Source organism: Drosophila guanche, unplaced genomic scaffold (assembly GCF_900245975.1).
Source record: "Drosophila guanche unplaced genomic scaffold, DGUA_6, whole genome shotgun sequence".
NCBI classification, from domain to species: Eukaryota; Metazoa; Arthropoda; class Insecta; order Diptera; family Drosophilidae; genus Drosophila; species Drosophila guanche.
The window spans coordinates 6,037,523-6,063,265 of NW_022995743.1; the positions used below are offsets into that span (position 1 = coordinate 6,037,523).

Consider the following 25,743-nt stretch of genomic DNA (forward strand, 5'->3'; position numbering starts at 1 on the left):
TTTTGTGTTGTTCCATCAACAACTCAAAGAGAGCGAACGTTCGAGCGTTTGATGAGTGAGTGACACCTTGTTATTGCATCGGTGACTTATGGTGAAGGGGAGCTGGGAGGGAAAGCAGGGCAAAACCGAATGTTCTTCTTTTGTGTGAGGGAGGGACAGAATGTAGCAACTGACAAAAGGTAAGAGAGGGAAGACAGTAGAAACCAGAGCAGGGTATTTTACTCTCTCACTACATATTCACTACATATTAATGCATTGTACATTCGTACATACATATGTATACATGTACATGAGTATTTGGTCTGGGAATCTTTTCTTCTATTTGAAATGTTGGCCACAAATCGAATATACCCCATAACTCTTCAAGTACCGAGTTTAATAAATGTCAATCAATATCACTTTGGACTGCGTCCCAACTCAAAATCAAATTGCAAAATGTTAATCAAATGCCACTTACAGGCAAACAAAAATATATTAAAAATAATTACCCTCTAAACTTTTTATGCATGTCATTAATCAGGTGAACAGAGAGACACCGACAGAGAGGGAGAGAGAGAGAGAGAGAGAGAGAGAGAGAGAGAGTGGGAGAGGATTGCCAATAAAAAGCACCAGTGGCAGTGGCCCGTCGCCAATAACAATTGACTTTTGTCTGGGGGGGCCAGGAATATTTGATTTGCATAAATGTGCCATCAGGAGTCGTAAAGCACACACACACACACACACATCACCAAAAAGGGTTCTTCAGCAATCATTATTTATTGTTACTTGTGATTTGACGCCGTTTACTGGCTGCTGCCTCGCTAAAAATCCTTTTTCTTCGCAATGTTTCCCCTTAACGATTAATCAATTTGACAAAGTATTCTTGCCCCGACATTTCAGTTCTTTAATTTTGCATGTGGCAGGGTACGTTCTGGTTTAGGGTCGCGCTGAAAAATGGAGCGCACCAAAACCGTAAGGGGCAAAGTTTATCCTTGTAAAGAATCCTCCCCACACACACACATGTCTGAGTGTGGCTAAGGTGGTGCAGGGGTTCTGACATGTTTTTGCTTTTTATCGCACTTTTGGCAAGTTTTATGCTGTTTTCTTGCTGTTCAATTTATGGAAATTCTCTCACACTTTTCACACATTTGATCACAAATTTGTTGGTGAAAAATTCGAAAAGTTTTCATATAAATTGGCGGCAATATTGAAGAGAAGAGTTTGCAAAATCGAATTTAGATGTCTTCTGCAGAAATGAATGCATTGTAATTAGTCCGAGATACTTCACTTTGCTTTATCAAAGAAAGGACAAGGTTTTCCTTAGCTTCAAGCGGCTCTCATGTGGCTGCTGTTTCAACAGCAGCGGTCAATCGATAATGGGGCATGTTGGAGTGGCAAGAGCATAAAGCAGCTGCCCGCCTGCCTGCTTGTTGGCTGTGGCCTGATAGTAAGTGACAACAGCCACTCATAATGCTACCAGTCAGCCAGAAAAAGGGGCCATGAATCGAGTGGACAGCAGCCCGATACCATAACAATGGAATGCTCCAATATCGAGTGTCCAGCATCGAGTATGACTGGCGCTGCTCTGAATTTACCCAACGCCCAGTGGGGGGAAGCAAGAGCTGCCTTCTGAGCGTGTTCAATACCAAATTCCGACAGTTTTAAAGATAGAAAATGCGATGATATTACTGCGTTTGGCAGTGGCTAAACTATTTTAAGATATTTAAAGAGCAAGACTCATGCCTAACCCCCATACGTATTTATTGCAATTAAAATTAATGTGATTCCCATCTTTGCTTTCGTGCTGTGGACAGGTGCCATCATCTTTGGCTCCGACCAGGAAGTGCGGCAGGTAATGCGGGCTGTGCGGCGTGCCAATGCCACGGGCTCCTTCTCCTGGATAGGCTCTGATGGCTGGAGTGCTCGAAATCTCGTATCGGATGACTACGAGCCAGAGGCAAGTAAACTAAACTATTATCATTCCATCAGCGCCAGTCCGAATGACTGAGCGAGTGCTGCCAGTTGGAAATTATGAGGCCTAAATGGGCGTAACGGTGACGGATTTTGATGAATGATTCCACCGCCGCATGACGAAGAGACAAACAAAGGGCGTGCTGGAAAGTGTACAAATGATGGTCCGAGAACACAATGGAGAACAATATGATAAATTGTCGCTTAATTGTAATTAATTGTGGGCTAATTAATTTGTAACACGTTGCAATCTAGCGTTGAGTGCGTGTTCTAGCAATTTAATCATTTAATTATTATTATTTAACTCGTTTCAGGTGGAGGGCACGCTCTCCGTGCAGCCACAAGCGAATCCTGTGCGCGGTTTCGAGGAGTACTTCCTCAATTTAACCGTCGAGAATAACCAACGTAATCCGTGGTTTGTGGGTAAGTCCCCTGTCAGTGCCAAGCCCCACGCACAAATGCGATTATGGTCGTTATTTGTACCCCTTAGAATTCTGGGAAGATCATTTCCAGTGCCGCTACCCGGGCAGCACCAGCACACCCTACAACAACTACACCAAACAGTGCACCACCAAGGAGCGACTGTCACGGCAGAACACTGACTTTGAGGATCAACTGCAGTTCGTTAGCGATGCGGTTATGGCATTCGCCTATGCCCTTAGGTAAGTGCGGAGTGCCCAGAAATGGCAGAAGCGCCACTAAAGTTTCCATCTGCCCCTTGGCACAGGGACATGCACCACGACCTGTGCGGCGGACGACCTTCACTGTGCGATGCCATGAAGCCGACCAAAGGCGCAGACCTGCTTAAATATTTGCGCAAAGTTCAGTTTAAAGGTAAGCCAACCGGCCATCCGGCCAACGATTAAATGTTGTCTTTGACATTCAACTGGGTGTGCGTAGAAGCAGCGTCTAAATGTAATCAAAGGCAAGCAACAAGACTGTCGTCGAGTCTCAAGTGTTGCGCATATAAATTTAAGTGGAAACATCCCGCTGGCATTTTCGCTGTGGTTGTGGTCGGGCGATGGCTGAGCCTTCGCTGTGTCCCACGCTGCGTCTACGCATGGGTATGCTTTCGAGTGGAAAATTGACTTGCTTGTCATCGTCATTGAACTCAATTTGAAATTCAATAAATTATACAGACCAAGCCAAGAGAATGGCAAGAGAATGGCAAGAGAATGGCAAGAGAATGGGTTGTAATGGAAGTAAGGAGCGGGGTAAGCTGCAGCTTCTCTCTGCCACAGATAGTCAATTTTCTGATAAGGCATCAGCACCAACCAGTCAAAGTCCCATTCTTGCGGCACCAGCAAAACCATTAAACACTTTTTCGCTCTTCCTTTACAGGCCTTAGCGGCGACCATTTTCGCTTCGACGTGAACGGTGATGGACCGGCACGGTACAACATCATTCACTTCAAGCAGTCACAGATCGGACAGTACCATTGGGTGAAGGTTGGCGAGTACTACGAGGGCGAACTGCGCTTGAATATGTCGGGTGAGTGAGGAGACTTGCTCCCAGAGCTGTGCAATTTCTATTTAAATATTGGATTTTCCCCTGCCCCCCCCACACAGAGGTGAAGTTTAAGCGTCTGAGTCCGAAGCCACCCGAGTCCGTTTGCAGTTTACCCTGCGATGTGGGGCAGGCCAAGAAGTATGTCGAGGGCGAGAGCTGCTGCTGGCACTGTTTCAATTGTACAACTTATCAAGTAAGTGCAGAATATTCACTCCAGCTGTTGCTGTTACTGTTGCTGCTGCTGTCTAATTTATTTGCCGGAGCTTTCTCCCAATTGAAACGGCACAGTGACTGCAGCACACAGAAAAACGGGCGCCCCCAGAGGCAGGAGCCACATAGCTCAGCCTCTTGGTTTTGGTGTCGATGCTGCCACGCAGCAGAAGTTCGCATTTCCATTTTCCCTTTCCTATTAAATTGTATGCCGCTTCCTCTTTGTGTGTGTTTGTGTGTGTGTAGATACGGCACCCTGATGACGAGACCCACTGCCAGCTGTGCAAATGGGGCACACTGCCCGATGCCCACAAGCAGTACTGCCGTGCCATACCGGAGGTTTACCTGCGTCCAGAGTCCGCCTGGGCCATTGGCGCCATGGCATTCAGCTCGACGGGCATCCTGATAACGCTCTTTGTAATGGGCGTATTTGTCAGGTGAGTAAAGTTCTCAACAAAATGCCAATTTTCCAATATGTCAATTGGGGTGTTGCGAAGACTTTTCATCGCTTTTACCTTGGCAATTAAAAAGTTTTCCATATTACTTTCGAGAACTATGCAGGAGTGTGTACAAATGCCACAGAAACCTAAAAACAAAGAGACATAAAAATCGTTTACTAATTGGAGCTAAACCAAGCCAAGGCGAATTTACTTATAAGGTGGCGTCTCCGGCAACAGAGAGCGCCATCTGTGAAGTGCTTGATGCCCACCACAGCTAAGAATGTTACCTTATAGTCAATTCACCTTGCGACTGGAACACACACATGGCCGAAAGTTGTTTATTCTTTCTCTTTCTCTCTCTCTTTCTCTTCTCCTTATAACAGGCACAATGACACGCCCATTGTGCGTGCATCGGGACGGGAGCTGAGTTACATTCTGCTGGCTGGTATCTTCATGTGCTACGGTGTCACATTTGCCCTGGTCCTAAAGCCCACCAACATTGTGTGCGCCATTCAGCGGTAAGTTGGAGGGGAGGGGTTGCGATGTGGAGTTGAAAATGTTCACAGCTTTCTATGTGTAATTGCAGTTTCGGCGTTGGCTTCTGCTTTACCGTTGTCTATGCTGCACTGCTGACCAAAACGAATCGCATTGCACGCATCTTCAAGGCGGGCAAACAATCGGCGAAGCGACCCTCGTTCATTAGCCCAAAATCCCAGCTGGTGATTTGCATGTTCCTTGTCACGGTCCAGGTGAGTGGTGGGGCAGAGCTCTCAATTACAGTTGGCATGGCATTTCCTTACACTCTCCCTCACTTTCGCTCCCTCTCTGCCTGTCTGGCTGTCTGCCTGTCTGCCTGTCTGCCTGCCTGTATTCACAGATACTCATCAATGGCGTTTGGATGGTAATTGCACCATCACATGCCATGCATCATTATCCGACACGCGAGGATAATATGCTCGTTTGCGATTCCTATATAGATGCCTCCTACATGATTGCGTTCTTCTATCCAATCGTTTTGATTGTCATTTGCACAGTCTATGCAGTGCTCACGCGCAAGATACCCGAAGCATTCAATGAGTCGAAGCATATTGGTGAGTGTGTTACCATTTGATTGTGGGACAACTTTTGACGACACTCTAAAATCTGATTACAGGCTTCACCATGTACACGACCTGCGTGATTTGGCTGGCATTTGTGCCACTGTACTTTGGCACTGCCAATCATGTGCCGTTGCGCATCACCAGCATGTCGGTGACCATCAGCTTGTCCGCGAGTGTGACCATCGCATGTCTCTTCTCGCCCAAGGTAAGTAATTGGTGGGTGGGGAGCGGGGACAGCATAATTGCTTCATTCATAAATATTGGCAATATTTCTGTTGTATTTCGTTGAACGTTTTCCCAGTCGTTTGCGCCTTAATTTGTACATTTCAATTCGATTTAATTTGTGGGCCCGAGTTTCCAGCGGGTCCAGTTCTGAGAGAGAGAGAGAGGTGGGGGAGGAGCCAAAGGATAAAGCGATTCATTAAAACGACAGCGCAAGGAGACGCAGATAAGCAGACGCCAAGTGGCGCTTCATTTTTGCAAAAAGGATTCGTTATGTGCCCTCCTCTGGGGGGTCGTCCCTTCAGTTATTATTATTTTTAATCATCGCTTCTGCTTCAAAGTGAACATGTTTGGCCTGGACTCTCAGCTGCACTCCCGCACCTCCCGTTGCATGCCACAATGTGTATATGCAATAATTGAGCTTCATTATGGTCCCATTATCGACTTTGCTGGGTGAAAAAAGGAAATTTCCCTGCACAAGGTTGGTGGTAAATTGGCTTTAAGCAAAAGGGCCAGGCCAGCTATGTAGGTTTTGCGGCAAAACAATTTGCTTGCTCAATTAAATTAAACAGAAGGGCAGCACACAGAATGAAGCTGCTGCTGCTGGGGCAACACGAAAGTTTTTGCAGTAAGAAAAGTAGGAAAAGCGTTTGCTACACATGCAGCTCCAGAGGCGTCTTTAATCGCCACATTTTGCGGTATGCAGAGCTGTGCTTCTTGGACTCTTGATGGGTAAAAACGAGGCTATAAATACTCCACACGGGGGCTATTATTAAATGTCAGGGAATAAAGTAGCTGCTGGCTCCTAAACGGAACCACAGGCAAAGACAGAGGCAACGCTTGACCCAGCGGCAAAGCCAGAAGCAAAGCCACAACCAACTTTCCTATCAGATGTCACCCAATGCACATAGCACACACACACACACAGAATCGTACACCTTGGGCCATAAAAATGCAATTTACAATTGGTGGGACAAGCGTGGCGCAGAGGAGCAAAAGCGACAGTGAATGCCGCATGCCACAGAAGCACAACAACCGGACGGTAGGGCCCTGAACTACACTCGCAGCATAAAGGTGCCACCAGCCACGCCTTCCGCAAGGAAAACACACAAACACACAGGGCGAGAGCAGCAGGGGAGCAGCCAACATGGGCAACAATTTCAACTTCCGACTGCCATTCCCCACATTTTACGCTGACTTATCCGGCTGGCCACCCAACACCCCACCCCACCCTACGTATGTCTGTATGTATTTCCCCTTATTTGTTTGCTTTCAAGTAAGGGCACAAAGCGGTGACAAGGGAGAAAGGGGAGGGAGAAATACAATAAGAATAGGGAAAGCAAATGGCATCCAAACAATGTCAACGTACGAGGCACCGGAAATGACCGAGCAATACGTAAAACTACGGCAACGTTACATATGGCTAATGACACAAGAACTTAGGGCTGGTGGGCGTAGATAGTGGGTGTGGCTGGTCACGCAGTTCCCTCCATAAACTAAAGCTTCTTCCACTTCCATGGTTAATGCAAAAAATTACATATGATTGTCCCCCCCATACCTAATTGGCAGCTGTACATCATACTCATACGTCCGGAGCGTAATGTGCGACAGAGCATGATGCCACCGCGTCATGGCAACATGCACCGCACCGCCGGCACAGGACCTTCGTCGATGATGGCAGCGGCTGTAGTGGGCGCCGCCACGTGCGCACAGGAGGAGAAGATACAGCGGCACATAACGCCCACCAACACAGGTAAGGAATTTGGTCTACAACATTTGTGGGTGTGCTTGCCTATCCCTGTGTGTCCCTGCAGATCCCTCGCTGAAGACGAAAAAGTTATGCGAAATGGCCACACAGACCATTTCCAGCATTTTCACATCGCTGGACATTAATGCATACAATCAGATACCCTATGCCGATCAGTTTGTGGCAAACAATACGGCCACAGAGACGAGCACAACGCCGACAGCCACTCAGGAGGACAATGAGAAGGAGCAGGTGGTGTCCAACAACAACAAAATCAATCAGCTGCAGCACGGACAGCAGCGAACGGCGGCCGCTGCCGTGGCAATCGTTGTCTCAACGGCTGTCAATTGTGTTGGCAGTCCGCCGACAACAACAACCACAGCAGCGGCAGCAGCAACAGTCGCTGCAGCTGCAACCGTAGCTGCCACAGTCACTACAATTGCAACAGCACAGAGCAGCACAGATGCCAAAGAAGCCGTCACAGAGACCAGCGCCAATTTGATGAATACAAACAATGGCAGTCATCGGGGACCCGTGCTGCAGACAAACTTATAGCTAAACGCACAGGAATTGCAGCAGCAGTTGCTCAAGGAGCAAAAGCGACAGCAACAGCAACAGCAACAGCGACAGCTTCAGCTGGAGGCAGAGCAGCAGGAGGACACACAGCAGACGGCCACAACGACGCAGGGTTCCGGCAGCGATGGCGGCAGCACAGGCAGTGGAACTGCCAGCAGGAAACGGGCAGCCATACCCGTTTAAGGTGCACCTTAAAAAGAAACCAAAATGGTTACAAGTAAGTGCGGGAAAATGTGAATACAAAATGTAAAGTAAATTCCGGACAGGTACAGGAAGGTACAGGGAGCTAGCACTGGGGTATGCCTGCTCATGTTACTGCCAAAGGAAACACAATACGAAAGGATATCGTATGACTTGAACAGCAACATGAGCGGCCAGTGCACCAGGGAACTGAAGGATATGCGCTAACCCCAACACAACCGTATTGATTCGCGGTATCCAAATAAATTCAAACGATTTGTCAAACAATTTGTCAGCCATTTAGCTTAAAATAAATGAAATATTAAGTGTTAATCTTTAAGCTGTCCCTCTACTATCTTCAAGAATTGTTTCTACCCAAAAATAGAAAGAAAGAAACAGCAAACAATGGCAAAGGCAAAACCAAAATGAATGAAAAATGTGATATAATTTGAAAAATGTGTTTTCTATAACTAACGTTTAACTACCATTTAAAGTAAATCTGAATCTGAATGTAAGTTTACAGAATACGTTTAAGTGCTGAAGGGTGCACAAATTATGTTCCCAAGGGGCTGCTGGTACAACCCCTTGCGAATGTAGCGGCAGTTATGGCATGGAGCCGAATGGAGCAATTGAAATTGCATTTATTGTGTTGTCTTGAGCCCCCGGCAACATAATAGATTTAATTGTTGTAAATATCAATAGAAAATATTGTTACAATCCCTAGCTTTTAGTACTTTGATCCATCTAGGTGTGTGCATAATAAATATTTAATGTTGATTGTGCTGTTGTTTAACCAATTTCAAATGTGTTCTTTGAAGTGTTGATACAAAAAAAAAGATATCCTAAATATATAGAAAGTATTTCTAAGAAATAATAATAAATACTAATTTAAAGCTTAGCCAAATGATGTGAGGAAAGTTATAGAAGAAGAAAATGTTAGCCCAAATGTATTTGATTCTCACTCTGTGTGTGTGTGTATGTTTGTTAAGTGTACATAAAAAACTTAAGGAAATACTTTTGATTCGTAGCATAAATAAGAATAATATACACATACATACATATACATACATATATATATTAATAATAATGCTAAATGTTGTTAGGCTGCATATACAGATACAATATGTTTACGAATTAAAATCAAAATCAGTTTCATTGGGTGGTCAAAACCAAAGCCTCAGCTGCATCCAGGCTCAGCATTTGTGCGTTGTAGCTGGTGCTACAAAAGGAGAGTAACAAAGCGTATTAAAAGAGTGTTAATCCTGCCGTAACCCACTTACCCCTCTGACTTGGTGGATGCCAAACTGCGCACGAGCAGCTGCAAATTGCCCGACAAACTCTTGTCAAATTCCCGCAAGTCAATGGTTGTGGCCTCGGTGCCAAAGTTGATGACAGCCACAATGGTGGGGGAGTTGGCCAGCGAGCTACAGGTATCAAACATCAGCTGTGTTGCATGCAACAAGTAGTATCATGTATGCCACTCACCGTCGCACCACAAATATGTCCTTGGTCATTGCCACATACTTGGTGGAGCCATTCTGCAGCGTCTTTGAATATTTACGCAGCGCCACCAGCTCCTTGTAGATCTTCAAATGGGAATGCTGCGCCGCCAGCTCCGTTTCCACATTGACTGTGGCAAAGTCCCCTGCCAGTGGCAGCCAGGTGGTGGGTCCATCGGTGAATCCCGCATTTGTGCCGCTCGTCCACTGGAATGGCGTTCGCTCGGGATCCCGAGTGTACATCTCGTAGATATCCGCATTGGAGTTGCAACCCCACGGATCGACAGTGTCCTCCCAGCTGATCTCGCCATCCGTCATGCCAATCTCCTCACCCTGGTAGGTCACACTTGCCCCGGGCAGTATCATCACCAGCATGTTCATGCCATCAATGTGATCCACACCGTAGCGGCTGGCAGCACGTCGCTTGTCGTGGTTGCCCAGCTGCAATAAAGGGAAAAGGAAACATGAATCAATGCAGCTGCCATTCAGAAATTCCTTCTACTTACCACCCAATTGGGCGTGCGTCCAGCTGGCATATTCTGCAGCCACAAGTCGATTGCCTCCTGCACGGACTGCGCACTGAGACCCTTCTGATCGATCACCGTAATCAGGTTAAAGTTGAAGGGCAAATGAGCGCCCTCCGTCGTGCGATTGCCATAGAACTGCATGGTGAACCAGGCCGCTGTGTACGTCTCAATGAGCAGAACACTCGAATTGCCACCGAAGATGCGCTTGTGATCGTCCAGAACCGTGCGCCACTGGTACACCATGTCCACGGTCTCTGGCCTGTTCTCAATGTACGTTGTGGTCAGATAGTCGCGATCATCCTTGTCCTCGGTGAGTCCACTCACAGCCTCATCGGGATACTGACCCTCCGCATCGGGCAGCACCTCAAACAGCGGCGGCAGTGCATCGCAGCGGAAGCCAGCAACGCCCTCGTTCAGCCAATACCGCAGCACTCGCTTCATCTGTGCCACCACATCGGGATTGCGGTAGTTGAGATCAGGCTGCTGCACCGCAAACTGATGGAGATAATACTGCTGCCGCTCCTCGTTCCACTCCCAGGCACTGCCACGGAAATACTGCAGCCAGTTGGACGGTGGCTCACGCTCTCCCGTTGCGGCATTCACCTTGCCATCGTGCCACACGTAGTAGTCCTCGTAGCCTCGCTCCCGCTTCACTGACTTCTTGAACCATTCATTCTCATCACTCGAATGATTGGGCACAAAGTCCAGAATGATCTTCAGATCCAATTCATTTGCTTTCTTGATCAAAGCACGGAAGTCCTCGAGTGTTCCATACTCCGGTTGAATGTCGAAAAAGTCGGAAATGTCGTAGCCAAAGTCCACCATGGGCGAGGCAAAGATGGGCGACAGCCAGGCGGCCGTGACGCCCAGATCCTTGAGATATTCCAGCTTGCTGGTGATGCCATTCAGATCCCCAATGCCATCTCCATCCGAATCCTTGAATGATCGCGGATAGATCTGATAGAACTGCGCCGTCTCCCACCAATCCTTGGTGGCTGCTGCTGCCGCCGCCGAGCTCTGCACTTCACAGCCCTGACCTTGGCCAATGGCAAGCACCAACAGCAGCAGAGGTAGGAGCCCCAGTCGGGCCAATGTTTTGTTCCAACTCACAGACATTATGTACGCCGCTTTGGCTCTTCCCTGGGGCTTTTATAGGCCTCTCCAGCGAACACTTGGCCGGCCGTCTGTTAGATAAGCGACGACAACGGAAAATGCCAAAGTAGTGTGTCTGAAGAGTACTTTAGGGTACGTCGTGTGATGGTCGACTTCAGGATGTCCTCTATCCAAGCTAAAAGAGCAGAAGGGAAGGTCATAGTTATTATCACTTTAAAAGTGTATTTTGTGTTCGGTTTTGTGACAGATACCATTGGACACTCGACTTTTGTTTTGTAAATGATTCACTGGAGGCCTCCACTCGATGTTCGCTTATCGATCACCCGGTTGGGACCTGCACGTAATCATATAAAAGAGCCAACTCTGCGTTGGGTTTACCCAAACCAATTATTAAAATGCACAGAGCTGGAGTAAATCTTTTCTGTGCACTCTGCTGCCTGGCAGTCCTGGCTCAGCCGTGCCTGTCCGCAGCCGTCAAGGCCAAGGACTGGTGGGAGACGGCGCAGTTCTATCAGATCTATCCGCGATCATTCAAGGATTCGGACGGTGATGGCATTGGGGATCTGAATGGCATCACCAGCAAGCTGGAATACCTCAAGGATCTGGGCGTCACGGCCGCTTGGTTGTCGCCCATTTTTACCTCGCCCATGGTGGACTTTGGCTACGATATTTCCGACTTTTACGACATTCAACCGGAGTATGGAACACTCGAGGACTTCCGTGCTTTGATCAAGAAAGCAAATGAATTGGATCTGAAGATCATTCTGGACTTTGTGCCCAATCATTCGAGTGATGAGAATGAATGGTTCAAGAAGTCAGTGAAGCGGGAGCGAGGCTACGAGGACTACTACGTGTGGCACGATGGCAAGTTGAATGCCACAACGGGAGAGCGTGAGCCACCGTCCAACTGGCTGCAGGCCTTCCGTGGCAGTGCCTGGGAGTGGAACGATGTGAGGCAGCAGTATTATCTCCATCAGTTTGCGGTGCAACAAGCCGATCTCAACTACCGCAATCCTCTTGTCGTGGAGCAGATGAAGCGTGTCCTGCGCTACTGGCTGGACCTTGGGGTCGCTGGCTTCCGTTGTGACGCTGTGCCGGTGCTCTTTGAGATTGAAACGGATGCCAACGGACAGTATGCGGACGAGGAGGTGAGTGGCCTGACGGACGATGTGGATGCGCGCAATTATTTGAAGAGCGATCTCATCGAGAACCGTGTGGAGACCATTGACATGGCGTACCAGTGGCGTGTCGTGATGGACGACTACCAACGCATTCATGGCGGAGATACGAGGGTGCTGCTGATCGAGACCTACGCCCCGCCCGCCTACACAATGCAGTTCTATGGCAATCGGTCCGTGGAGGGCGCCCATCTGCCCTTCAACTTCAATCTGATCACGGTGCCCGCCAGCAATGGCGTCTCCGCGGGCTCCATTAAGACGGCTGTGGACAACTGGATGAAGAATCTTCCCTCAGGCCGCACGGCCAATTGGGTGATTGGCAATCACGATCAGCGGCGTGCAGCCAGTCGCTATGGAACGGCCAATGCGGATGCCATGAACATGCTGGTGATGATCCTGCCGGGCGCCAGCGTCACCTACCAGGGCGAGGAGCTGGCCATGACCGATGGCGAAATCAGCTGGGAGGACACACAGGATCCAGCGGCCTGCAACTCCAACTCGGATGTGTACGAGCAGTTCACACGCGATCCCTCCCGCACGCCCTTCCACTGGACGAGCGGCACCAATGCGGGTTTTTCCACGGCCGCAAAGACTTGGCTGCCTCTGGCCCCGGACTATGCCAGTGTCAATGTGGAGACGCAGTCCTCGGCGGAGCGTTCCCATCTGAAGATCTACAAGTCGCTGGTGGCGCTCAGGAAGTCCTCGAAGACACTGCAGAAGGGAACAACGAAGTATGGAGTGCTCAAGGAGAATGTTTTCGTGGTTAAACGGTGAGTTGGGGACACGTCCTTATGGCTTAATGTAAACTGCTGTAACCTGAATGTACCTTCACAGCTACCTCTCTGGCTCCGAGTCGATTGTTTATGTGGCCAATTTGGCCAGCAAAGGCATCACCGTGGATCTCTACGAGTTCGATAAGACGCTGCCAACACATTTGAATCTGCTCATACGCAGCCTGCAGTCATCCAAGAAGGAGAAGTAAGAAAATGCTGCCCTAGAGACGTTTTAAACTCACTAAAACTCACTCTCTTTCAGCGCTTTGTTCGAGGTATATGAACTGAGTCTGTCTGCCGGCGAGTCCTTGGTGCTGAGCACCATATGAAGCTGCAACTGCAGCAACTTTCAGGCTTTTCCGGGTTCGATTATCGTCCTCACTTCACAAAATACTTGTATCTTTTGACTCAAAGCAAATATGCCGCCGCGGCTTGCATAAATAAAGCAAAAACAAACCACTCAACCACAAACACACACTGAAACTCGCCTCTTCATACACTTCTCATTCGCTGCTTACATCCAACCCCCTGCTGCCCCGGAAGGTGCCCACGGAGTTACTCTGTTAATTCCCGTCGCTCGGCAAATGCTCGGGGTTTCGCCATTTAAAGTGTTTACACACAAATTAAAGTCAAGCACAAAGTCAGCCCTCCTCTCCCCCTCTGTAGTCGTTGAGTGTTTTGTATTTTATACTTTGTGTGCTTAAAAAAGGAACCCAAGAGTCCGGGTTAGCCCCAGTACACACTCGAATGTGTGTGTGTGTCTGTGTGCCACAATGTGTAAGAGTAAATACAGACGCCGACCAGGGACTAGGCCCATAAAACAACACTGTCTGCTGTTGCTGCTGCTGCTGCTGCTTCTGGTTATGGTCTTGGGATTTTGCTCTTTGAAGTCGAAACCATCGAGAGTGGCTGGATGAGTTTTACCCCAAGTGGGGCAGATTGATTACCACAGCTAGCATAAATTCTATAGCAACCCATCTGCAAACGAAAAAACTTCAATTGCCTTCTAAATAATTAAATTGCGTTTACACATGGTAATTGGCAGGCAGACGGCTGACTACAGAGGAGGAGCTGCACCGCTGTTAAGATTTTTCGAATATTTGAAATTGTTTGGCACACACAAACACCCACACACACACATGGCAAGGGGACTTGGCCCCCCAGTCGAGTATTCCACCTGATTTGAGTGGATTTCACGTGCGATTAGTTTTGATAACAATTACGGAATTGAATTCGAAAAGGTTATTAACAAAAAACATTGCTTAAGTGGGGCTTAAAAACAGTTTCTAAAATAAACTCTAAAATTTATAGAGTGGAACCACAAATCCTGAACCACTTAGGAAAACAAAAACTAGACATCAAGCAGCTTAAACAGCAGATTTAGGCAACAAAAATCCAGGTTTTAGCTACCGGATCTATTTGATTTCGCTTTGATAGTAATATTTTGGATATGGGCTACAAAAAATTAGCAGTCTGTATCAAGCGAGGCGTAAAAATGAATAATAAAATGAATCGTGTAAATGGCTGCGTGACCCGTCAGCCCATTAAAAAGGTCACACAAACCCAGACACACACACACACACACAAAGCTATGCTACGGAGGAGCCACTTCAACCTTGCGCACGTGACCAGAAACCTTAAAAAATCAAATATGAAATTGTGCAAATGGAAACCGCATGACAGACGGATACGGTGGCAAAAGTGGAGGAGTGCCTTCCACCTGATGGCAGGCAGTCTGGCAGAGCCTTCTGCCTTCTGTCAGTTTATGCATTTCATTTTCGTACAGATAATGAAGTTAATTTCCCAAAGAGAAGCGACACAGAAATCTTTACATTTAGGATGATTTTCGGAGATTTACGGATCCGTGGAGCGTTCGACCGACAAAAAAACTTTTTGTGGCCCTTCCTATTGAAAAACTTTTTAAAAGGCATTAAGTTTGTTGTAATCGTGGGCCACGGCACCCGGAAGGTAGCCCTGGCTCTTGCACATTTAGTTAACGTATTCACAGCACCGACAACGTTTGCATATTAATTATGTTTGCCCGCACGGCTTCATATTTGAGTTTCGCCAGGCTGATGGGTCGCTGATGTGGGACTGGCTCTGGCTGAGGTATCTGGATCGGCACGTGCCAGCTGGCCAGGAACGAATCGGAGAATCGAAGCTGAAGCTGGGGAAGTTCATTTACTAGCTGGCCGGCCGGCCGCCCGTCATCTCATTAATTGCACCGCAACGAAGAACGAGAACGAGCTGGCTGGCTCATAACTGTTGGCCAAAGGGTTGACTTATGCTCGCCAGGAGTCTATGGCACTCGGCATGCCGCGCACGTTTGCCGCTGGGTTGACAGTTAATCCCACAGAGAAGCACGCAGATGACAGACCAATTGTCGCGTCAATGCAGACGAAATGAGGTAGGTCCGTGGGAAGGAGTCTGTGTCGAGGCTAACGATGATACTGCAGTTCTCCCTGAACGAAGCTGAAAACTCAACAAAATTTCACTTAAATTTGAGCGAATAAATTAAAAATCCAAGCAGGGAGAAGCTACGCTGCTACGACGCCTGTTACTCTCACCAACTACGAGTACATGCCCACACCCACACTTGCCGCACTTCCGCGACACCTTCTGCGGTCTCTGAAGGACGGCTTTCATTTTGGCAGGGAGGCAACGCTTCGGATGCGTGATTTGTGTGTCTTATCAATCACGACTAATGGAATTTCTTTTGCACCCCGCCCAGCCGTGCTTGACTGAGGACGAAGTTCCCTCATAATTTGCAATAAGTTGGCCACGAATACGACCTTAAATTGAAAAGTTTTCCAATGTCGTTCGCCCCAAATACCAGCACGAATGCTACTACGAGTACGAGTACGGGTACATGTGCGCAAATATTTATATTTCACTCCATGAATTTCTGATTAAAACATTGCCCTACACAGACTCCAAAATCAAGGAAGTGTATGGTTCCAGGGAAAGACTGCTAAGGGTAACGTTAACGCTACAGGGATATATAGAAGTAGAAACATTGGAAGATAATTATATTTGATGAAAACTTACAGCACAGATGCCTTCGCCTGGGGATTGGATGCCAAGCTCAGGTGCCTGGTGGTGCTGGCATTCTCCGTTTTGACATTGATAGTCTGGTAGTTGGGGTTTATCGGCAGCCAGGTGCTGCTGTTCGAGGAGATTCATTCATGCATTCGCTTTGTTGCTCCAGTGGAATGGAGTCCGCACTGGGTTGCGTGAGTAGATCGTAGATGTCTGCGTTCGAGTTGCAACCTGCCGGATCGCGAGTGTCCTCCCAGCTGATATGGAGGTCTGTCATATGCAGCTCCTCGCCTTGGTAGGTGATACTCCTGCCAGGCAGGAACATCTGCAGCATTTCCATCCAATCGTGGTTGCCCGTCTATAAAGATGTAAATGTCTTTAACTTTTGATTCATTTTTAAGAGTGGAGCAACACTTAACACCCAGTTGGCCTTGATTGATGATTTGATCAAGGCTTAGATCTACGGCAGCAGCACGCCCGAGGGTGCAGTGCAGCCCCAGCACATTCTCTTGTTACCAGTAAGTTGTGTAGTAACGTCATGACTGACTTAGAGGCACCCACACGGGAGCCCCCTTTTATAGCTCGTCTCTAAAGTGATCTCGTCGACGATAAGCTCAAGTTCTCATGTGAGTGATTCTTACTTCAAGTGTTTAATTAGTCAACAAGCTGCTGGATTCACGTGCTGAAATTTTCCGGTGGGTGAGATAGAGGGCCACTTGAGTCAGAGACAAGTATTTACTGCTACGATACAAATACGAATTAATTCCAAACACATTTCAATGAGAGCGCATATTTTGTGTAGGTTAATATAAGGTGAGGCATAACAGCACTGAGTTTCCTGTGGAAACACTAACAAGAGAGAGTCAGATCTGCAAGGCCTCACCTCACCATTCAATAAGAGAGAGAGAGCGTCGATACGCTTTACACTCGCTCCTTTCTTATTGCTTTTCTCCTCTTCTTCACGTTGGGCATTGGAGAAGGGACATCTTCTGCGCACATCTTCTGCGCCGCATTTTTTGCAAACGCAAACACACTTACACACATTGCCAGATATCACTTCACCTACAAATTTGCATATGCATAGAAAATGTAAATATGTATGTACGAGCAAATTTTGTACATCATTTTGTACTGTACACTTTCTCATTCATTGCCTCATTTGCTCTGCCGCTCAGCCATTTGTATACCATTTTGACGGTGGACGCCGCTCTGGATCAGTAACTGTTTTTTTTTGCAATTTTTGCAACGCTTCACCAAACCACTTCGTTACACAAAACTCTGCTCCACAAAACCAATTACACTGGACTGCTCCACTGCCCGACAATTTTTCCGTATGATTTTCCATTAATTTCCCGATTTTCGTGGAGCGATTTTCCCTTAAAACCACGCGCTTTGTTCCGTCCGAAAAAGTAAAATTGAGAGCGGCCCAGATTTCAATGCGTAGGAGGCTTCCATGCTCTCTTTCTTGTGCTCTCTCGTTTGACTTTTGTCTTCTTTCTCTCCTACTCAAAGAGTGTGTGCGTTTTACAAGTGGACCACTTTTTAATGCAACGGTGAATGTTGATGTGTGCGAGGGGCGTGGAAGCTGTGCAGACGAAAAGGAGAACAATATCATGGAATGCTCGAGAAACTATGTACATATATACCTATGTATGTAAACCTCCTAAGAATGCAATTGCCGACAAATTAAAATTGAAAGCGGAGCAGATTTGAAATGTTAAGGAGTCTTAGTTTTAAGAACATTCCATTCTCTTCTTCAAAAGCACTTCCTAATTGCTCTCTCATCTTACTTTGATTTTTCTTCTGTTCCCTCTCCTACTCCAAGAGAGCGAACGTTTGTTCGTTTGCTGAGTAGCTTGTTAAAGAAGTGGTATAAGTGGCAGAGAGATACAGTTCGGTGCACCTCTATTGGCATGTGGTTGGGAGGGGGGAGAAGAAGCTGAGCGAACCATAAGGAAAATATGGATGGTAACAGAGGACAGCAAAGTATCAAGAGGGAATCTCTTCGCTGTGCATTTTGCGTCAATACATGTCAATACAAGGAGCTGGGTTCCTTATAAGAAACCGTATAATTCGGACCACACCGTATTTAAATAAATTTGTAATTTGGTTGCAAAATAACATAATATATTTGTTATATCTTTGAATTCATGATACTCTACACAGATTCCAAAATTATCGCCGCGTACGGTTCCAGGGAGAGATTACTCAGGGTAACGCTGTCGCTGCAGAAAGACAGTCAACGTATTAGTAGAAACTTTGATAGTAATGAGTGAGAGCTTACCCCACAGATGCCTTGGCCTGGGGATTGGACACCTTGATCTTGTAGTTTCCGGAGGCATACAGTGGACCGGCCACATCTACACCCGTGACCTTTGTGTCCAGTACATTGGCCACCAGCACCAAGGTGGCCTCTCCACTCAGCGATCGTTTGATGGCCAGCACATTGTCTCCCACATTGGCATACCTGGTGGAGCCAAGCTGCAGGGTCTTCAGCTTACGCAGCTGTGTCAACTGCTTGTACAGGCTCAGGTGGCTGGTGGTGCTGGCATTCTCCGTCTTGGCGTTAACGGTCTGGTAGTTGGGGTTAATCGGCAGCCAGGTGCTGCTGTTGGTGGAGAAACCGGCGTTCGCTTCGTCGCTCCATTGGAAGGGCGTACGGCCAGGGTCGCGTGTAAATTCCTCGTATATATCTGCATTGGAGTTGCAGGCCGATGGATCACGCGTGTCCTCCCAGCTGATGTCGAGGTCTGTCATGCCCAGCTCCTCGCCCTGGTAGGTCACACTCACGCCAGGCAGGAACATCTGCAGCATGTTCATTAGGTCAATGCGATCCTCGCCATATCGACTGCCCACCCGACGCTGATCGTGGTTGCCCATCTAAATGGAAATTATTAAATCAGAAACTAGCGATTCTATTTGAAGAGTTTAAGGAAACTTACCACCCAGTTGGCCGTCTTTCCGGCCGGCATCTGTACCATCCAACTATTGATGATCTTCACAAAGCCGACTGCAGTGAGCTGTTTATTGTTTTTATCCCCATTGCCACCCGTAATGAACTGGAAGTTGAAGGGAATCTCAGCTCCCTTGGCCGTTCGGTTGCCATAGAACTGCATAACGTAGTCCAGACCAGAGTAGGTTTCCACCATAATGATACGCGTGTCGCCTCCATGGACGCGCTGGTAATCGTCAAAGAGTGTCCTCCACTGAAAGACCATCTCCACCGTTTCGCGAAGGTCTTGGGTGTAGATGTGCTTCAGGTACGCCGAATTATCGGGATCATCCGTGTAGCCGCTCAGGGGTTCATCTGGGTAGCGTCCGGTGTCGTCCGGCAATGACTCGAAGCACCATGGAACCGCATCCATGCGGAAACCGGCAACGCCCCGATCTAGCCAGTAGGTCAGCACCCGCTTCATTTGCGCCACCACCAGGGGGTTGCGGTAGTTCAAATCGGGCTGCTGCACTGCGAACTGATGAAGATAATACTGCTGCCTGTCTTCGTTCCATTCCCACGCACTGCCACGGAATGCCTGAAGCCAGTTGGAGGGCGGCTCTCGCTTCCCAGTGGTAGAGTTTACATATCCATCGTGCCACATGTAGTAGTCCTCGTAGCCCTTCTCCCTTTTGACTGACTTCTTGAACCACTCGTTCTCATCACTCGAATGATTTGGCACAAAGTCCAAAATGATCTTGATGTTACGCTTCTTGGCCTCCGCCACAAGCTGGTCGAAATCGTCCAGAGTTCCGTACTCTGGCTGGATGTCGAAAAAGTCAGAGATGTCGTAGCCAAAGTCCACCATGGGGGAGGTGAAAATGGGAGACAGCCAAGTAGCCGTGACTCCGATCTCCTTCAGGTAGTCCAGCTTTGAAATGATGCCCTGAATATCGCCAACGCCATCACCATCGGAGTCCTTGAAGGAGCGTGGATAGATCTGATAGAACTGGGCCACCTGCCACCAGTCCCGCTTTTCCTCCTTTGACGCCGCCGCCCTATCTTGATGCGGTTCAAGGCTTAGGTCTACGGCAGCAGCACGGCCGAGCGTGCAGAGCAGCCCCAGCAGGAGAATAGTTACCAGTAAGTTGTGTAGGAATGTCATGACTGACTGTGAAGCCCCCAAACGGGAGCCCCCTTATATAGTGATCTGGTCGACGATAAGCACGAGTAGTTCTCGCATGAGTGTTTTTTATTTGGAGTGTTTAATATGACGACAAGCTGCTGGAATCACGCGTTAGTGGTGGGCGAGATAGAGGGCAACTTGAGCTAACCAGAGATAAATAGCGAGCACCGGCAGCTGACGAATCTCTCCGTTGGTGGCATAACCAAAATACGAGGAGGTTGATTGAAGGACAAATGAATCCTTGGGTTGCAATTGCACTGATGTGCAATTGATCAAATCGCTGGAAGGGGAAAAGTATTGAATTAGTTATGAAATTAATGATTACTAAGATAGAACCAAGAACCTACCCCACTATGAATTTGGATCGCTCTGTGACCAGCACAACTTTCAGCTGTGCGGGCAAATCTGGGAAACTCTGCTGCAGGTTGACTGTCTCCACTCCATCGTAGATATTCAGCAGAGTCACAAATGTGTCGTCATGTTGTAGATATCTGCAGAGATATCTTTCATTACTATTAAATCAAATCGGGCAAGGAGTTTCCTAACCTTTTCACAGCCAAAACATTGTCATTTAGGGCTTTCACATCAGTTTCTCCCCGTTGCAGGGTCTTTGCCTGCGTTCTCAGCTTCCAAAGCTGTTTGTAGACATTTAGGTGGCTCAGAGGCTGGGTCTTTTCTAGATCCACGTTGATCTGCTTGTAATCCTCCCCAATGGGTAGCCAAGTCTTGCTGGCATTGCTGAATCCCGCATCAGCGGCATCGCTCCATTGAAAGGGCGTGCGTTCCGGATCGCGTGAGAACTGTTCGTAGATGCTTGGGTTGGTGTTGCAGGCGGAGGGATCGACGGTGTCCTTCCAGGAGATCCACACATCTGTCATCCCAAGCTCTTCGCCCTGGTAGGTCACACTGGCTCCGGGCAGCGTGGCAGTCAGCATATTCAGCATGTCTACACGATCCCTGCCCAGCCGGGAGCCTACTCGCGGCTTGTCATGGTTGCCTAGCTAGTACCACAAAACAAATTAGGAACGTCTGGTAAAGTTAAGGAGGGAGGTTCACTCACCACCCAATTGGCCGTACGGCCTTTGGGCATATGCTGAAGCCACTTCTGCACTGTGCCGGCGTAGGCCCAGGCATTGGACGAGTTTGTCAGCTCGCTTATCAGCAGAAAGTTGAATGGCAGCTGAGCGCCCTCGGCCGTGGCATTGCCGTAGTACTGCATCACGATATCGATGGGTGAATAGGTCTCGGCCATTAAGATGCGCTCCTCGCCTCCGTGCACCCGCTGGAACTCATCCAGCACCGCACGCCACGAATAGACGAGGTCAATTGTCTCTGGCTGATCGACGGTGTAGATGTGCTGCAGATAGCCGTAGTCGTCGGGATCATTGTCCCAGTCATTGCGGGGCTCATCGCGGTACTGATTCTGTGCATCGGGTGCTATCTCAAAAACATGTGGCACAGCGTCGATCCGAAAGCCGGATACGCCCTTGGCCAGCCAAAAGCGTAGCACGTTCTAAAAGGCAACAAAATGCTATAAGGACAGCTGTTAGTCCATGATATCCTCTTACATTCATAGCCTCCCGCACTTTGGGATTGCGATAGTTAAGATCCGGCTGTTTCTTAACGAACTGATGTAAATAGTACTCCTGTCGCCCCTCGTGCCACTGCCAGGCGGAGCCACGGAACACGCTGACCCAGTTGCTCGGAGGATGCCGAGTACCGTTCACCATGCGGCCGGGATGCCACACGTAGAAGTCCTTGAACTCTGGATCCCCGGCCGCAGAGCCCTTGAACCACTCGCACTCGTCACTCGAATGGTTGGGCACAAAGTCGAGAATTATCTTGATGTCCAGCTGCTTGGCCACCTTCATCAAATTCTCGAAATCAGCCATGGTCCCAAAAATGGAAGCTATCTCCGTAAAGTTGGCAATGTCGTAGCCAAAGTCGGCCATGGGCGAGCTGAAGATCGGCGACAGCCAGGTGGCCGTGATACCCAGCTCCTTGAGGTAAGAGAGCCTCTCCGAGATGCCTGCGCAATTGCAATCGAATTATTACCACGCACACCCTCTCTCTGTCGCTCTCTGTATTCTCACCATTCAGGTCGCCCACGCCATCGTCGTTGCTGTCTTTAAATGACCTTGGATAGATCTGATAAAAGGCCCCGGTCTGCCACCACTTCAAATCCGTTGGCTGCTCCTCGATATCCACGAAATTCGCGTGGTAATTGGGAAAGGGCTGGCCGTGCACCACTGCTAGAAGCTGCAGCAGCCCCAAAGCCAAAGCGGCCGAGCAGTGCGTAATCATCATCGATGGACTGCCTGGGAACAGATTTGCTTAAACGGTATTACTACGGTCGAATGAACAATCAAACAAGAGCAAAATGCGACTGTTGGATCTGATCGAGTGCCAAACAGATTTATACCGCATAGAATTATGCAAAGAGTGAGAGAGAGAGCGAGGCATGCGGTCAGCGAGAGCAAAGTACAGTGCACTCTCGTTAGATTGGAAATTGTAAGCGCACTAAGCAGATTGTGAAAGTAGCTGAGTCGGAAACAAGATATTTCATTATATCAGATAATAATAGCCTAAAATAATAGCCAATCTTTTAAATCTTTTAAAAATTTCAGTCGAGAGTGCACTGTACTTGAATATTTTTAAACTGCGCAGCAGAGCAAAGGAAAGAAACGATGGGGAGAGTTAAATAGAAAGATTCGGAGAGAACATTGCATCATACACTGGGTGACAAAATTCTTTTTCTCGGCAGCTGAGATTTTACAAATATGTATGCTGCTGAGTTTTGTTGCATTAGTTTGTAAACACCAAATATATGCTATATATTTGTGTGTATTTGTTTTTTTTGATATTAACTAAAATAGTTTATTAATACAGATCACTTATTGAGATCAGTAGTCTGAACTACTGTACGCACACAAATTACACTAGCTGTGTTCGTTCAATTCCTGTGCTCTACTTGTGTTTCCCTGAGGTTCTTCATTCTTTTTTACCGCAATATCACAGCTTGCTGTGCAACGCCATTTACGTTTCTTTTTTTCCTCTTTGCTTAACCATTCTTGTTTACCACGTCGTCGCAACTTCTTTTTATTCGACAATTTCACACACTGAGTGACGAAACTCTATTCATCGGCAGTTAAAATGTTACAATATTATTAATGAGCTCTGTTCTGTTAGTTATCGTTCTAAATAAATATATACCACATATGTTTGTACAAATGCATTTTATTTGCTAGGACCACCTAAATTAGAGTACTTACTGCTGGTTGCTTGTGTACGCATATAAATTACTCCGACTGTGTTCAAACTATGCATTTACTGTACTTATTTTCCTATTTTCTTGTCCAGCATCGCGGTGGCGATAACAAATCTCCAATGTGTCACCGCGTCTGCAAATTGAAATTTAAATAATCCGAGCAATTTGTGGAATGTCATGTTTATTAAAAAAAAACAAATTAAGCCATTGTGGTTGACCGCAGCACAATGGCTTCGTGTGGCATGAGGGTGACACTGCTGGCAGAGATTTTATCACCGACTCGCTTGATGGACTTCTCTGTGACCAGGGCGTACTGGAAATTGGCGGGAAGTCCACCGAATACCTTCGTCAGATCCACATTCTCGATGGTGTCAAAAATGTTGAACAGGGAAATGTAGACGTAGTCTCCGCTCAGGTAACTAGAATTTGGAACATCTTTATATCGGTTCATTGGTTAGAGCAGGCCAGGAGACTTACCGCTTGACGGCCAGGACGTAGTTGCTGACTGCCTTGATCTCGGCAGAGCCCTCTTCGATGGAGGGCTCCTTGCGCAGCTGCTGCAGCCGCTTGAAGATATTCAGATGGCTGAGAGAGACTCCACGCTCCGTCTTCACGTTGCGTTGGGCATAGTCCTGACCCACAGGCAACCAAGTGCTCGATGCAGTGGTGAAGCCAGCCATCTTTTCGTCTGACCAGTGCATGGGGGTACGAGCGGGATCGCGTGAATTTTCCATGTAGTTCGACTCGTATCCGTTGCAGGCCTGCGGGTCCACAGTGTCCTCCCAGGACACGTAGCCATCGAGCATGCCGATCTCCTCGCCGTTGTACGTGATACTGCAGCCAGGCAGCGTAAGCAACAAAATGTTGAAGAGATCGACGCGATCTGCACCGAATCGGGAGCCAACGCGGTTCTTGTCATGGTTGCCAATCTGATCGTATGATTATGTGTTATGCGAATGCGGGAGTGGGAGTATCGTGATAGCACTTACCACCCAGTTGGCGCTCTTGCCCTCTGGCATCAGGTTCAGCCAATTGTTAATCAGGTATTCGTAGTGATAGGCATCGGAATCGTAGTGCAGATTGCTAATCAACTGGAAGTTGAACGGTATCTGGGCGCCATCGGCCGTGCTGTTGCCATAGTAGTCCATGACGATCTCAATGGGTGACCAGGTCTCCACCATGAGAATGCTAAGGCAACAAACAAACATAAAGATTGACATAATCGTTACGAGAAGACAACCACCTACCGCTCATCGCCACCATTGTCGGCCTGGAACTGCTCGAGAATCTCACGCCATTCGAATCTGTAAGTAAAGATGAAATATCGTGAGTTTTTCCATTCTTTAACTATTACTTCCCCCTCCATAGAGCTGCACTTACACCAAGTGAGGGGTCTCTGGCTGATCGACGGTGTAGATTTTGTGGGTGTAGCCATACTCATCCGGATCATTGGTCCAATCGTTGCGCGGCTCATCGGGATAGTTGCCATTGGCGTCCGCCTCAATCTCGAAGGCATGGTAGATGGCATCAACGCGGAAGCCGTCCACACCCTTCTCCAGCCAGAAGCGAAGCACATTGTTCATCTCCTCACGTACCACGGGATTGCGGAAATTGAAGTCGGGCTGCTTCTTGTGGAACTGATGCAGGTAGTACTCCTGGCGTCCCTCATGCCACTCCCAGGCCGAGCCGCGGAACACGCTCACCCAGTTGGTGGGTGGACGACGCTGCCCGTTGGCATCGACAAAGCCGGGATGCCAGATGTAGTAGTCCTTGTACTTCTCTTCGCCAGCTGCCGAGCGGATGAACCAGTCGCATTCATCGCTCGAGTGATTGGGAACGAAATCCAGAATGATCTTCACATTCAGCTCCTTGGCACGGGCGACCATGTTCTCAAAGTCCTCCATGTCGCCGAAGAGTGGATCCACGTCCTTGAAGTCGGAGATGTCGTAACCAAAATCGGCCATGGGGGATTTCAGGAAAGGCGACAGCCAAGTGGCCGTCACACCGATCTCCTTGAGATATTCCAATTTCTCTGTGACACCATTCAAGTCACCGATTCCATCACCATCGGTGTCCTTAAAGGAACGCGGATAGATCTGATAGAACGAGGCTGTCTTCCACCAGGGAGAGGCCGCATCGACGGCCAGAAGGCCAAGGCCTATCAACAGAAACAGGCTCAACCAAGAAGTCATTGTTAACTGAAAATATTAGGAATATAATACGTTTCTTATATACGAAACGTTTAGCCCAAATGATAGCGTCCCTGCTATAAACTATTTGGCATTAAGGCTTAT

General features: G+C 48.0%; 5 protein-coding genes across 9 annotated transcripts in view; 2 read left to right on the forward strand and 3 right to left on the reverse strand.

Moving 5' to 3' along the window:
* LOC117591858 (metabotropic glutamate receptor 2) overlaps positions 1–8,761 on the forward strand; it is a 44,309-nt gene extending 35,548 nt beyond the window's left edge. For both annotated transcript variants that reach the window (XM_034285229.1, XM_034285228.1), the window contains exons 5-17: positions 1,794–1,936; positions 2,265–2,373; positions 2,441–2,612; positions 2,678–2,784; positions 3,292–3,441; positions 3,519–3,652; positions 3,916–4,106; positions 4,493–4,627; positions 4,696–4,858; positions 4,987–5,200; positions 5,263–5,414; positions 7,001–7,184; positions 7,246–8,761. In XM_034285229.1, coding sequence (XP_034141120.1) covers positions 1,794–1,936; positions 2,265–2,373; positions 2,441–2,612; positions 2,678–2,784; positions 3,292–3,441; positions 3,519–3,652; positions 3,916–4,106; positions 4,493–4,627; positions 4,696–4,858; positions 4,987–5,200; positions 5,263–5,414; positions 7,001–7,184; positions 7,246–7,733 — 2,342 coding nt within the window. In that variant the 3' untranslated portion in view covers positions 7,734–8,761. The remainder of the gene's footprint in view (positions 1–1,793; positions 1,937–2,264; positions 2,374–2,440; positions 2,613–2,677; positions 2,785–3,291; positions 3,442–3,518; positions 3,653–3,915; positions 4,107–4,492; positions 4,628–4,695; positions 4,859–4,986; positions 5,201–5,262; positions 5,415–7,000; positions 7,185–7,245) is intronic.
* LOC117591852 (maltase A3) lies at positions 266–25,656 on the reverse strand. 2 transcript variants are annotated; one of them, XM_034285220.1, is made up of 7 exons: positions 24,830–25,656; positions 24,697–24,753; positions 24,439–24,637; positions 23,927–24,378; positions 23,650–23,868; positions 17,159–17,164; positions 266–285 (listed from the first exon to the last, which is right to left on the reverse strand). In XM_034285220.1, coding segments are annotated over exons 1-6 (1,740 nt in total). In that variant the 5' UTR covers positions 25,642–25,656; the 3' UTR covers positions 266–285; positions 17,159–17,163. The 2 variants fall into 2 exon arrangements, with proteins under 2 accessions (XP_034141111.1, XP_034141112.1); XM_034285221.1 differs by lacking the exons at positions 266–285; positions 17,159–17,164 and adding an exon at positions 8,853–9,010.
* Positions 8,990–20,177, reverse strand: LOC117591850 (maltase A3). 3 transcript variants are annotated; one of them, XM_034285218.1, is made up of 4 exons: positions 9,940–11,091; positions 9,420–9,874; positions 9,215–9,358; positions 8,990–9,153 (listed from the first exon to the last, which is right to left on the reverse strand). In XM_034285218.1, the coding sequence occupies exons 1-4, from the start codon at positions 11,074–11,076 to the stop codon at positions 9,087–9,089; spliced, it is 1,803 nt and encodes a 600-aa protein (XP_034141109.1). In that variant the 5' UTR covers positions 11,077–11,091; the 3' UTR covers positions 8,990–9,086. The 3 variants fall into 3 exon arrangements, with proteins under 3 accessions (XP_034141109.1, XP_034141107.1, XP_034141108.1); XM_034285216.1 differs by lacking the exons at positions 8,990–9,153; positions 9,215–9,358; positions 9,420–9,874; positions 9,940–11,091 and adding exons at positions 15,891–15,969; positions 18,245–18,288; positions 18,348–18,943; positions 19,006–20,177; XM_034285217.1 differs by lacking the exons at positions 8,990–9,153; positions 9,215–9,358; positions 9,420–9,874; positions 9,940–11,091 and adding exons at positions 15,891–16,013; positions 18,348–18,943; positions 19,006–20,177.
* LOC117591851 (maltase A1) lies at positions 11,443–13,495 on the forward strand. The gene is made up of 3 exons (XM_034285219.1): positions 11,443–13,021; positions 13,086–13,229; positions 13,287–13,495. The coding sequence occupies exons 1-3, from the start codon at positions 11,469–11,471 to the stop codon at positions 13,351–13,353; spliced, it is 1,764 nt and encodes a 587-aa protein (XP_034141110.1). The 5' UTR covers positions 11,443–11,468; the 3' UTR covers positions 13,354–13,495.
* Positions 20,227–22,563, reverse strand: LOC117591849 (maltase A3). The gene is made up of 6 exons (XM_034285215.1): positions 22,275–22,563; positions 21,750–22,210; positions 21,242–21,694; positions 20,728–21,182; positions 20,529–20,672; positions 20,227–20,461 (listed from the first exon to the last, which is right to left on the reverse strand). The coding sequence occupies exons 1-6, from the start codon at positions 22,486–22,488 to the stop codon at positions 20,293–20,295; spliced, it is 1,896 nt and encodes a 631-aa protein (XP_034141106.1). The 5' UTR covers positions 22,489–22,563; the 3' UTR covers positions 20,227–20,292.
* Positions 25,657–25,743: the final 87 nt, after the last annotated feature.